The 10,677-nt window shown below is 40.1% G+C and overlaps 1 protein-coding gene across 4 annotated transcripts; it reads left to right on the forward strand.

The window, feature by feature from the left end:
* The first annotated feature begins 102 nt into the window (after positions 1–102).
* LOC134617574 (tetratricopeptide repeat protein 39C-like) lies at positions 103–10,246 on the forward strand. Of its 4 annotated transcripts, XM_063462864.1 has the most exons (14): positions 103–470; positions 3,177–3,225; positions 4,716–4,844; positions 5,015–5,129; positions 5,625–6,024; positions 6,503–6,671; positions 6,787–6,880; positions 6,960–7,067; positions 7,157–7,266; positions 7,356–7,479; positions 7,559–7,656; positions 7,834–7,938; positions 8,049–8,087; positions 9,519–10,246. In XM_063462864.1, exons 1-14 carry the CDS (start codon positions 328–330, stop codon positions 9,606–9,608), a joined length of 1,773 nt encoding a protein of 590 aa, XP_063318934.1. In that variant the 5' UTR covers positions 103–327; the 3' UTR covers positions 9,609–10,246. The 4 variants fall into 4 exon arrangements, with proteins under 4 accessions (XP_063318934.1, XP_063318935.1, XP_063318937.1 ...); XM_063462865.1 differs by lacking the exons at positions 103–470; positions 3,177–3,225; positions 5,015–5,129 and having other exon boundaries at positions 4,739–4,844; XM_063462867.1 differs by lacking the exons at positions 103–470; positions 3,177–3,225; positions 4,716–4,844; positions 5,015–5,129 and having other exon boundaries at positions 5,890–5,996.
* The last annotated feature ends 431 nt before the right edge of the window (positions 10,247–10,677 follow it).

Below are 10,677 nucleotides of genomic sequence, written 5' to 3' on the forward strand. Positions count from 1 at the left end.
TCATCTAGTTCTGTTTTTCTGCTAAAAATCTTTTTTACGATAGCACATGAAGGCAGCACGTTTCCTGTGCTCACACACAAACCAGCGGTCAGGAGACAGAGTACTGCCGCCCAGCTGGAGGGACGCTGGTTAGCTTCACTCTCTGTTGTAACCGGCTAGTTATGTGAAATAGCGGATTGTTATACGAACGTAAATATGCAAGCATTTGCTCCAAACTGCGCCACCGGTTGAGACTTCTCTGAGTGTAAGTAAACTAACCAGCTATACCGCCCTACCTGCCTCTCTCCGGTCGCGTTCAGTTCCTCACCTCCGATATCGGGTGTCTTAATGGCGGACGCAAAGGAACCAGCCCCGGCGAGCGTGGAGGAGGAGACGGACAGTATAAACGACGCAGAGCTGGCGCTGAAGGGAATCAACATGCTGCTCAACAATGGATTCAAAGAGAGCGACGAGCTCTTCAGAACATACAGGTCTGTGCGTGACTTCTCTTCCTGAATGTAAAAATAAAACAGAGGCGTATGCTTGTGTTAAATGTTATGACATGTGTAGCTAATGTTCCCAAACTTGTGATTGACCAATACAATTACAACTGAAGGCATCAAAGCGTGTGGTCTAAGCTTTGAAAAAACAAAAACAGGAAAAAAAGAAACCCACCACCCGTGTCACGCTTGTCTGGTGGAGAACCATATGATCTGATCACAAGCAGAATTAGTGTTGTTTAAATACCCTGAGCAAATATCCACAACCACAATATGTGACATGTGTGCACATCATTAGATTTGGTGACTGTCTTCATAAATGTCTAAAAAAACAAAGAAGTGCTTGCTTAACAGGTTGTCATTCCTGTCATACCGCTGTCTGGCTTTGAGGTACTTTGTACGCCTTCTTGTGAAATATGTCAACATGGCCCAGCTAGTTCCTCACATCTACAGATGAGTGACATATTAAGGGAAAACAATAACAACAATGTGTCCAGATAAGGTAACCAGGTTTCTGAGATGGTCTCTCGTTTGGTGTTTTGATCCAGAAAGCATACATGAAGAGATCACTGCCATTAAGTGATAGTGCAATATTAAAAGATCCATCGCATCACCTGTAGAGGTCTAGGTTTATATATTTTTACACATACTAATTATTGGATGGCCCCAGATGTCTTGCCATGCTCTGGAAAGCAATGTGTTTGATGTCATTTAGGATCTAAATGCAAGCATTAAACTGGTGAATTATTCTCTTAGTCCAGTAGCACCCATCTCAGCCAAATAATCAGTAGGCATGCGAGAAAACTGCTGCATTCATTAAAAGAGGTCACAAGTTATAAGTGTTGGGAATCCCTGCTCCTGAACCGCACACATCCTTGCAGGATTATACAGTATACACATGCTTCAGCCCTTTGCTTTCAACTTGAATGCTTATGTCATGAAAGAGCAGCTCCTATGGTTCCTGACCCCTGGGGAAAGTGTAAATGTCACCTCGCCCGCTAATTGCATTAAGCTCTAGGTGTCATCCTGTTTTGACTGGATCAGCAAAACGATGGAGGGAAGTGAAAAACACAAACACAGCTGTCTGAGAATGAGCTTTTACTGGCAGTATGTACGAGTTTCTGTTAAAGCTCCCCTGGTACTATTACGTTTGTATAGTATGTTGCACTTATGTGTGGAAGTGGTTCCATTATAAATGATATCCCCATCACAATTACACAGGGATACCTGTACCAAGTCAATTTTCCACAATTGTTTGAAACATTTTGCCGTAATTTGACTGACACGTGGTGCCTCTTGTCTTCAAAGTGAAATATAAGGCTGCTGAAATTTAGTTATCGCACCAAAATGACCACACAGCTACACAGCTACAGATGAAGAACCTAAAAAGGACCTTTGATTTCTGTAAATGATGCAAGTTTTGAAAATAAAATAATATGTGAATTTTTAAGGACAAAGTGTCATAATATTGAATGTCTGTCTAAAAAATGTAGGTCTGTAGCTCTAAAAGATTATTAGTAGTAGCTATAAAATGTGTCAATTGTGACAGGGTATAAGTTTTGACTATAGGGTTGAAATTTCTGAATGTCTTAATTCATCAAAGAGAAAGTTAGTTGATAAGTTTTGCATTAGCTGGCTTGTGACAGTTGTAAAGCTGTGTTAATAGTGTGTAACAGTGTATTATGAGCACCTTTGTTGTGATTATTTTGATGCCCTAAGAGAATTTCAGATGAAGGGCATCTTAAAGTGTGTTAGTTATGAGGGTGAGGCTAAAAATTGCCAATTGGGGGTAGAGGGTAATAGTCAAAGAAAGTCTAATCTGAGTTTCTGCATATTTAAAGGCAACAGCATGCAGTCTGCCTTTTGTGGAAAAAATGGGTCATTCATGGATTGTTTTTCTGAAGAGCTTAAGTGAATGGTAGTGAGTGGTAGTGCAACAGGATACACCATTGCAACAAGTCAGTTTGTGAAATCTCTTCCCTCCTAGCTACTCCACAATCAGCTATAAGTGGTATTATTGTGAAGTGGAAGCATTTAGGAACCAAAGCATTGCAGATGATGTAAAGTTACAGAGTGGGGTCGCTGAGGCACATAATGCATTAAAGTGGCCAACACTGCTGACTCAATAACTGCACAGCTCCAAACCTGCTCTGGCATTACCTTAAGCACAAAAACTGTGTGCTGGGAGCTTCATGGTTTGGGCTTCCATGGCTGACAGCTCCTGTAGGTATAATATGTAGTTGACCCAGTATTATTGTCCATACAGTGTATATGTTTACAGAAAAAAAGATTAATATAGTGACGTTGGTCCTATCTAGTAAACTCAATTTGGTTCCTTGATGTAAAACAACAACAACAAAAAAAAAACTCTATTAAATATCTTTAATCTCAGAATTTCTCAGCTGTTTTTATCAAATGTGACTTTTTTTATTTAGCACTTTAATGTTGGAAAATATCTTGTTTTTTTTCATGAATTAATTTTTCATTGTTTTACCTCTGAATATTCTCCTCCTTCCCATTAGTATTTTTCTAACCTACAGCAGTCCTAATACATTGGCATTATTGATGCATGAAACAGGCCACATACTTTTCATTGTTTCTCCAGTGAACTTTACACTGTCAATCTTTTCACACAATGTGATTTTCTCTAACTTCTCTTATATGTTTGGGGTTGTTTTTTTTTAAACTTTCTTTCAGGAACCACAGTCCTTTGATGAGTTTCGGTGCAAGTTTTGTGAGTTTTCTGGTGAGTGGAAAAGCAACTCGCTGCTATTTTGGTTTGTGGCCAAACTTCTCGAAGATTTTTGTAAATGTTACTTTGGGAGCTTTTGGTTTCATTGTGAGGCTTATGGAAGTTCCCTTGTGTTCCCTTTAAGTCGTTTTAAGCCAGGTCTTATGTTTTGCAAAGAAATTTCTAAATTACTTTTGATCAGCGTTTAACCACATGTTTATATTCACCTATAAAAGTTTAAGAGTTTGACAGTTTGTTCTAAACTTTGCAAGTTTCTGCTGTCATGATTGGATGGCATCATAAACGGGCCAGGTTAGCAGTGGGAGGGATGTCACAAAGTACAAATACTTAATTGCTGTACTGTTACTGTACTGTTTGACTGCCTGTATTTAAACACAAGTATCTTTGTTTGTTTGTTTTTAGTTACATTTTCAAAACAGGCTCGTTATTTTAGTTTTATTTTTAATGCGTTTGGGAGTTATTCTTTCACATCACTGCTCAGTGCGTATGACACAAATGTCATAGAGATGAAAGATGCAAAAAGCATATAATGTATGCATCATTTATAGCCTTATACCATTTTTGTTTAAAGTCACCCATCTACAATGTAGGGAACAGCTACAAATGGAGCTATTTAATTTGATGTGCTTTGTTTTCTCTGCATGATGATTGCATGTGTTGAAGCTCCTATTCCCATCTGTTAATATTATTGTAATATTATATTAACATGACATGAGGCTCATTCATCTTTGGAAAAGGGAGCTGATAGAAGAGCTACTATTTACTTTCATATTTTCCACTTCCTGGTCAGCTGGTAACATCTGAAGTACAGCAATATTTTTTTTAACAAGTCATTAATGACTCCAGAGGACTTCTGTGAGATTGACCCTTAAAGGGCAAAGAGAGAATAAGGTTACACTTGTAGAGCACATCACCACAATGTCTACTCTTGTTTTACTGGGAGAAATTAGAGAGCGAAAGCCCTTACGAGTTGCCAGGCACCTCAGCATGTGAAAAATGAAATTCCCAACAAAAGCTTTGACAGTGGAAAAGGACAGCAGTGTTACTGCAGTCCAAGTAACACAGTCGAAGCAAAAAGTTAGCAGCTGGGTTGTAGTGCTAGAATAATTACCAGAGTTTCTGGTGTATAATTGTACTTCATTAGTAGCCTGACCAATTAAAAATAATCATTCAGAAGTAACTTTATAAATTAAATGTTTTTATTATGTGGCAAAATCCCAGAATTTGGCATTCAATTATTCAATTACCTCTTTATGTTTAAAAAAAAAATTCATTTAGTTTAGCAATAGTGCATACCCTTTATCTTCTACCTGTTTTGTTCTTTCATTGTATGTGTAATTTGTACAAAATCTGTCAATTTGGGACAATTAAATTTAGTTTTCTTTTTTCTTTTTCTGACGCCACCGTCGAGTGTTCAGTGTAAGCGATTTTTCTTGAACCACATGTAAGTAATTGATTACTTTTATCCGGGTTCCTCTTTGCAGAACGCCATGATGACTTTTGAAGAGGAGAAAATGCAAATGGCTTTTGAAGACCTCAAGGCTACAGAGAGACTGTGTGAGAGTGAAAACATGGGTGTCATTGAGACCATTAAAAGCAAGATCAAGCGCAATGTGAGTAAATACTTGATTAAACTGCCTGTATTGTACATCATTATATAGAGGGCGCATTTGTCCCAAAACAAGCATTTCATGTTGGGCCTGTAACGCCAACATGTGCTTGTTAGCTCTCCTGCATGCCTGTCTGTCACCAGCCTGTAAATGTGGGGTGTTTGTGTGGGCAGATGGACTCTCAGAGGTCAGGGGTGGCTGCAGTGGATCGACTCCAGAGGCAGATCATCATTGCAGACTGCCAGGTTTACCTGGCGGTTCTATCTTTTATCAAACAAGAGCTGTCATGTAAGGGAACCTTTGGTATTTGTTGGTTGACAGTGAGACACTCCACGTATCACGTAGGTGGGTGACAAATTAAAGGAAAAAAAACAAAACCTGTCTTTTATGCCTTGGGAAGCTTTTTGCTGGTATGGGTCCACTTGTCCCTTTAGAGGGAAGTGTCACTTGAAATCAGTACAAAGCTGTTATGAAATGTTTTTATTGTGATGGAGGTGGTCTCTCCCAGGTAGCCCCTGTTGCAGGGATACAAGGAGTCACTAGATCTCAATAGCTATGAGAGATTTTGGGCCAGCACTCTTCAGCACCATCATTGAAACACCACATGACAGAAGAATCTTTTAGAAGAGTGGTTTTCAAGTGCTCTAGCCTTCCTGACACTGGCCTCTGATGGCTATGATAGCTTTTCCTTTAATTTGTCATCCACCTTTTATTTGATGTGTTAAATACAAAGAGGTTATAGTAAAGGACTTTTCTCTGATCTGAGCTTCAATCCTCTGACAGCATATATCAAAGGAGGCTGGATCCTCCGTAAAGCTTGGAAGATGTACAACAAATGTTACAACGACATCACACGTCTACAAGAAGGCAGCAGGAGGAGGGGCTCTGAACAGCAAGCGACGCCGTCTTCATCGTCCGGCTCTGCTCTGTCCCACCACAGTCGCTCTCCCTCACCCGGGTCAAGTCCATCACAGAGACTAGATGGCATCAGCCCCGAGGCTCTGGATCGGCTGAAAGGTTCAGTCAGTTTTGGTTATGGCCTTTTCCACCTATGTATATCGATGGTGCCACCGCACCTACTGAAGATCGTCAATCTGCTGGGCTTCCCCGGAGACCGCCATCAGGGCCTGTCAGCACTCACTTACGCCAGTGAAAGTAAGGACATGAAGGCCCCCTTAGCTACGTGAGTGAGTATGTTTGCGTATCCGTATCATGTTTTGTAACATAAACAGTTGTGTGCAGTGCAATAAAATAATGAAAGCATAATTTGTAGAGGACAGAAGGGGAAAAAAAAAGAGATCCCAGTGTGAAGAGCTGTAATAATTGACTGACTCAGGTCCCTGTAGCACAATTTTCCAAATCCTGCTTCATACTGAATCGTTTGAAATTGTTTTTTAGTTCTTGGGTGCCTTGGGAACCATGTTTGTAATCAAGCCTTTAATTAAAATCAAGTGTGTGGGAATTTGGTCATGTCTGCCAAGTTAACAAATCTGTAATATAACCACACTATGCAATATTACTGTAAAATGCTGTGAATCGTATTTCCTCAGTTTTTTAAAAAGCACAACACATTGTGCTGTGTTTTGTGTGTGTGTGTCATTATCATAAATTAGAAATTTGCTATATTCCCTCTCATTACAGTCTCTGTGCTTTTCTTACAGCTTGGCTCTGTTGTGGTACCACACAGTAGTGCAGCCCTTCTTTGCTCTGGATGGCACAGACACACAGTCAGGCCTAATGGAAGCCAAATACATTCTTAAACAAAGAGAGGCTATTTATCCCAACTCCTCCCTCTTTATGTTTTTCAAAGGCAGAGTTCAACGCCTTGAGGTAAAGACATGTGAATACTAAACCTTGTTATCTTTTGCATTTGAAGTAGTCTTCTAACTTGGAGAAGCTCAGTATTGTCTCACTGTAACTCATACTACAAAGTTTCCTTCTGTAGTGCGAGATCAGTAGTGCCTTGAGGTCCTTCAGTAGTGCCTTGGATCTGGCCTCTGACCAAAGGGAAATTCAGCACGTTTGTTTATATGAAATAGGTACTGCCTGGCTCTCATATTTCAAATACGCCTCACTCAGTATTAGTATGCAACATCATTTCTGATCGATTTTTTTTAGGCTGGTGCAGCATGATCGAACTGAACTACAGAGAAGCCTACAGAGCGTTTGACAGATTGGCGACTGAATCTCGCTGGTCCCAGTGCTATTACGCCTATTTAACTGGAGGTAATTACAGCACAGAGCCATAATGCTTTCAGGGTATTTTGTAAGCTCGGTAGTGGATGCTAATCCATATTGTATGTTGTGTGGTGCAGTGTGCCAAGGAGCCACTGGTGATCTGGAAGGAGCCGTTGCTGTTTTCAAAGATGTTCAAAAACTTTTCAAACGCAAGAATAATCAGATAGAAATGTTTTCCATGAAAAGGGTGAGTGTGTAACCAGTTTGTTTCCTGTAGGAATATTATGGTGCTAAGAATGCCACTGATGTGAATATGCACTTTTGTTTTTCAATCAGTCTGAGAAGCTAAAGAGCTCCAGTATATCCAAAGAACTCTGCATCCTATCAGTGATTGAGATTCTGTATCTGTGGAAAGCTCTGCCCAATTGCTCCAATGCCAAGCTGCAGGCGATGGCCCAAGGTACTGCATTCCAAAATAATATCTCGCTTGCATTATGTGCAATAATGCAAAGTGTTTGTAATTTTGATTCGTCCTTTAGTGTTACAGGGGATTGACGACACCTCGTGTGCAGGCCTGAAAAACCTCCTTCTTGGTGCCATAAGCAAATGTCTACATAATACCAAAGATGCCATTCAGGTACTCTTGTGTTAAATTAATTATGCAATTTGTATTTTTGGAAAATTGATACACAGCATGAAGCACGGCCCTCGCCGGCTGCCTTAAAGGATTGTCAAAGTTTGTCCATGCACTTACACAACACAATAATCAATGTTTGTTTTGGTATCATGGCTTTTTTTTTTTTTTTGGAAACAGCATTTCCAGCTGGCTGCAAGGGATGAGGGGGGGCGTCTGAGCAACTCTTATGTGCAGCCCTACTCTTGCTATGAACTGGCCTGTGTGCTGCTGAATTCCCCAGAGGCAAGTTTTTGTGTGTGTGTTTATGTGTGATAGTTAGACAGTCTCTCTTGGCCAAGGTCCTGGAGGAGTTACACTATCGAAATATTTATTTCTTCTTTTTTTTTTTCTAGTCTGCGGGGAAGGGCCGAATGCTAATGCTTCAGGCCAAGGTACAGTAATACTCCTTATTTATTCTCTGCCCTGAAAGGAGGTAATATGTCCTGTTTTTCTGTCTATTTGTTAGCAGCCTAGCTTCCACTGTTTTTAAGATATCATTGTGGCGGGGTGTGGCCTGCGGTGCAGGGCAGGGAAGGCGGACGCGCCTGCACGGCATCCGCAATCATGCCCCGCAGACTTAAATGTTGTACTGGGTCCTGTGGTTGGAGAGGTGGTGTTGATGTGAGTACGGCTGGCAGCGGGAGAGCTGCGGCCGTTGTGTGTAAATGGTGTGCCTCAATAAAAGATGTTGAAAAGCAGTAAAATGCCATCGGGTCTGCTGTGGTCGTTTACAATCATTTTTAAGTTTTGTGTGATGGCAGTTACCAACAGCTTGAGCTGATTTAATTTAGGTGAAAATCTGGTTAAGATCAAGGTCGCACCATATGTGAAAATCAGTACAAAGTTTATATTAGCCATAACTTTTTATTGATCGTCTTCAAACTTCACAACAGCATACTGGGCATTGGAGGACATGAGCACCCATATAGGCTAAGCATTTCACCTTGACCGTCATTATTAGCGCCCAAGGTGAAAAGCTGGTCTTGAAAAACATTTTAAGAAGCCATATCGAGTATAATATGTCATATGAAAGGTCATGAATAGAGCTGTACGACAAACTTGTGATGTCACAGTGATGCCGTAACAGGCTGACATCCTCATATTGTAATGAAAACAGGCTGATGTCAGCATGTTTTATTAATTTTAGTGTAGCCCGTGGTCTTTGGGGCGAGTCGCACTATGAGTGATCTTGTTACTACTTGAAGTAGTTGGTAACAAGTCCTGCCTCATTTGATTAATTAAAAGCAATTAGTAGTGTTTGGATTTCGTCTTATTTCTGCTGCGGGTCAAAGCTTTCTGTATAAAACTGATCAAGTCTTCAGGACGTTTTCATTCTGACTCATCGCTCTAAATCAGATTAAGACACCCACTGTCTGATCAGGTGACAGGATGTCTATTGGAGTCCTGCTTGAACTTAGTGAGCTGAGTATACTGGCTTTGCATTGACCTAAAGTTTGCCAACACTGTAGCCAAGGCTCTGTATAAGGAATGGATTTAAATGGTCTGAATGCTTGATGCAGTCTCGCCCTGCAGAGCAGTGTTGTAAGTATCTCGCTTGCATTAGCATTAACTTTGTTAGTTGATTGGTAGCTGACACTGAATGAGCACAGATCTCACTCTATTAGCCGTAACAGCCATCTCTGCATGTCTGGGCAGATACATGGTGTCTGAGAGGAGCACAGGAGGAGCCAAGCACTGGGCTCTCTGTTTTTCTTACCTGATTGGTCAGCATGTTCATTGATCTGTCTGTGCTGACTGCAGAGGTTGTTAGAGGGCAGAGCACGACCAAAAGAAAATTCATTTTCATTTTGTTTTCTGTGCAGGAGGACTACGCTGGCTATGACTTTGAGAACCGACTCCACGTTCGTATTCATTCAGCTCTCGCCTCTATGACGGCCTCCGCCCAGCCTTGAAGTTTAATCTGTAATAAATGTCTTTGAAAAAGCCACAATAATGAGTATGGATATTTTCACTTTAAAATAATTTCTTTATACTTATAAGATTCTGAGCCAGTGCATCATTTAGAACACAAACATGAATATTTCACAAGAAAACAGGTACAAGAGGTGTTATCGATCTGTTACTGTACGGCACAATACACTAATGTTTGTTTTTGTCTTCGGGGTTCGTTTTAAAACTAGATGCCTGTTGAATTGAATGAAAACCCGTAGATTTATTTTGTAAGATCTTAGGCATTATTGCTTACACGGAGGAAATGTTTCTTCAGATTCTGTAAAGGCACATATCAAGTATTAAGCATCAAAGCAATTACAAGAAATGACTCTGAAAATGTCTTTAAGAAGCCAATATTTCCACTTCAGTGTTGGTTGTTGACTTTGACATTTGTAAAGCTAATCTATAGGCAGTGTAGTAATCTTTTTTTTTTGTTTGTTTTTTTTTAAAGCACAGCCCCTTTTTAAGCAGTCGTTTTTATCAGTGTAAATATGTCTTGCATAAAGGTTTTAATAAATGTGCCACTTTGAGCGGCTTAAATGCACAACGCTCCTTTCTGCTGCAAAGTTTTTCCTGTATATTTGTTATAATAAAAACAACATTGTAAAACTGAGTATCTGTTTTCATCGACTGTTTAAGTGTCATAGCTTAAAGATGACAAATACATTTCTTCACTGTTGGTGAAGAAATGTATTTGTGCTTCTTTAGTGATCAAAGTAATCATGACGGGCCTCAGTCCTTTCCTGTAGTGGCTTATGAGGCACAGACAATGATGAGGAATCTTTTATCATTCCTCCTCAAACTGCTTCAGATGCCTTCATTTTCCTTCAGATCATGGAAATTGGAAATTTTTTCCTTACTCTGTTTTCTTGTTTTGTGTTAATTTTTTTATCCTGTATTACAGAACTTCCGAGCTTCAACTATGAACTACTGCTATTATATTGTTATTACGTCCATCTTCTTCTGGATATTAAATCCAGGGTCACAGGGGAGCTTGGGCCTATCCCAGCTGTCATAGGCGCACAGACA

Source organism: Pelmatolapia mariae, linkage group LG18, assembly GCF_036321145.2.
Source record: "Pelmatolapia mariae isolate MD_Pm_ZW linkage group LG18, Pm_UMD_F_2, whole genome shotgun sequence".
Lineage (NCBI taxonomy): Eukaryota > Metazoa > Chordata > Actinopteri > Cichliformes > Cichlidae > Pelmatolapia > Pelmatolapia mariae.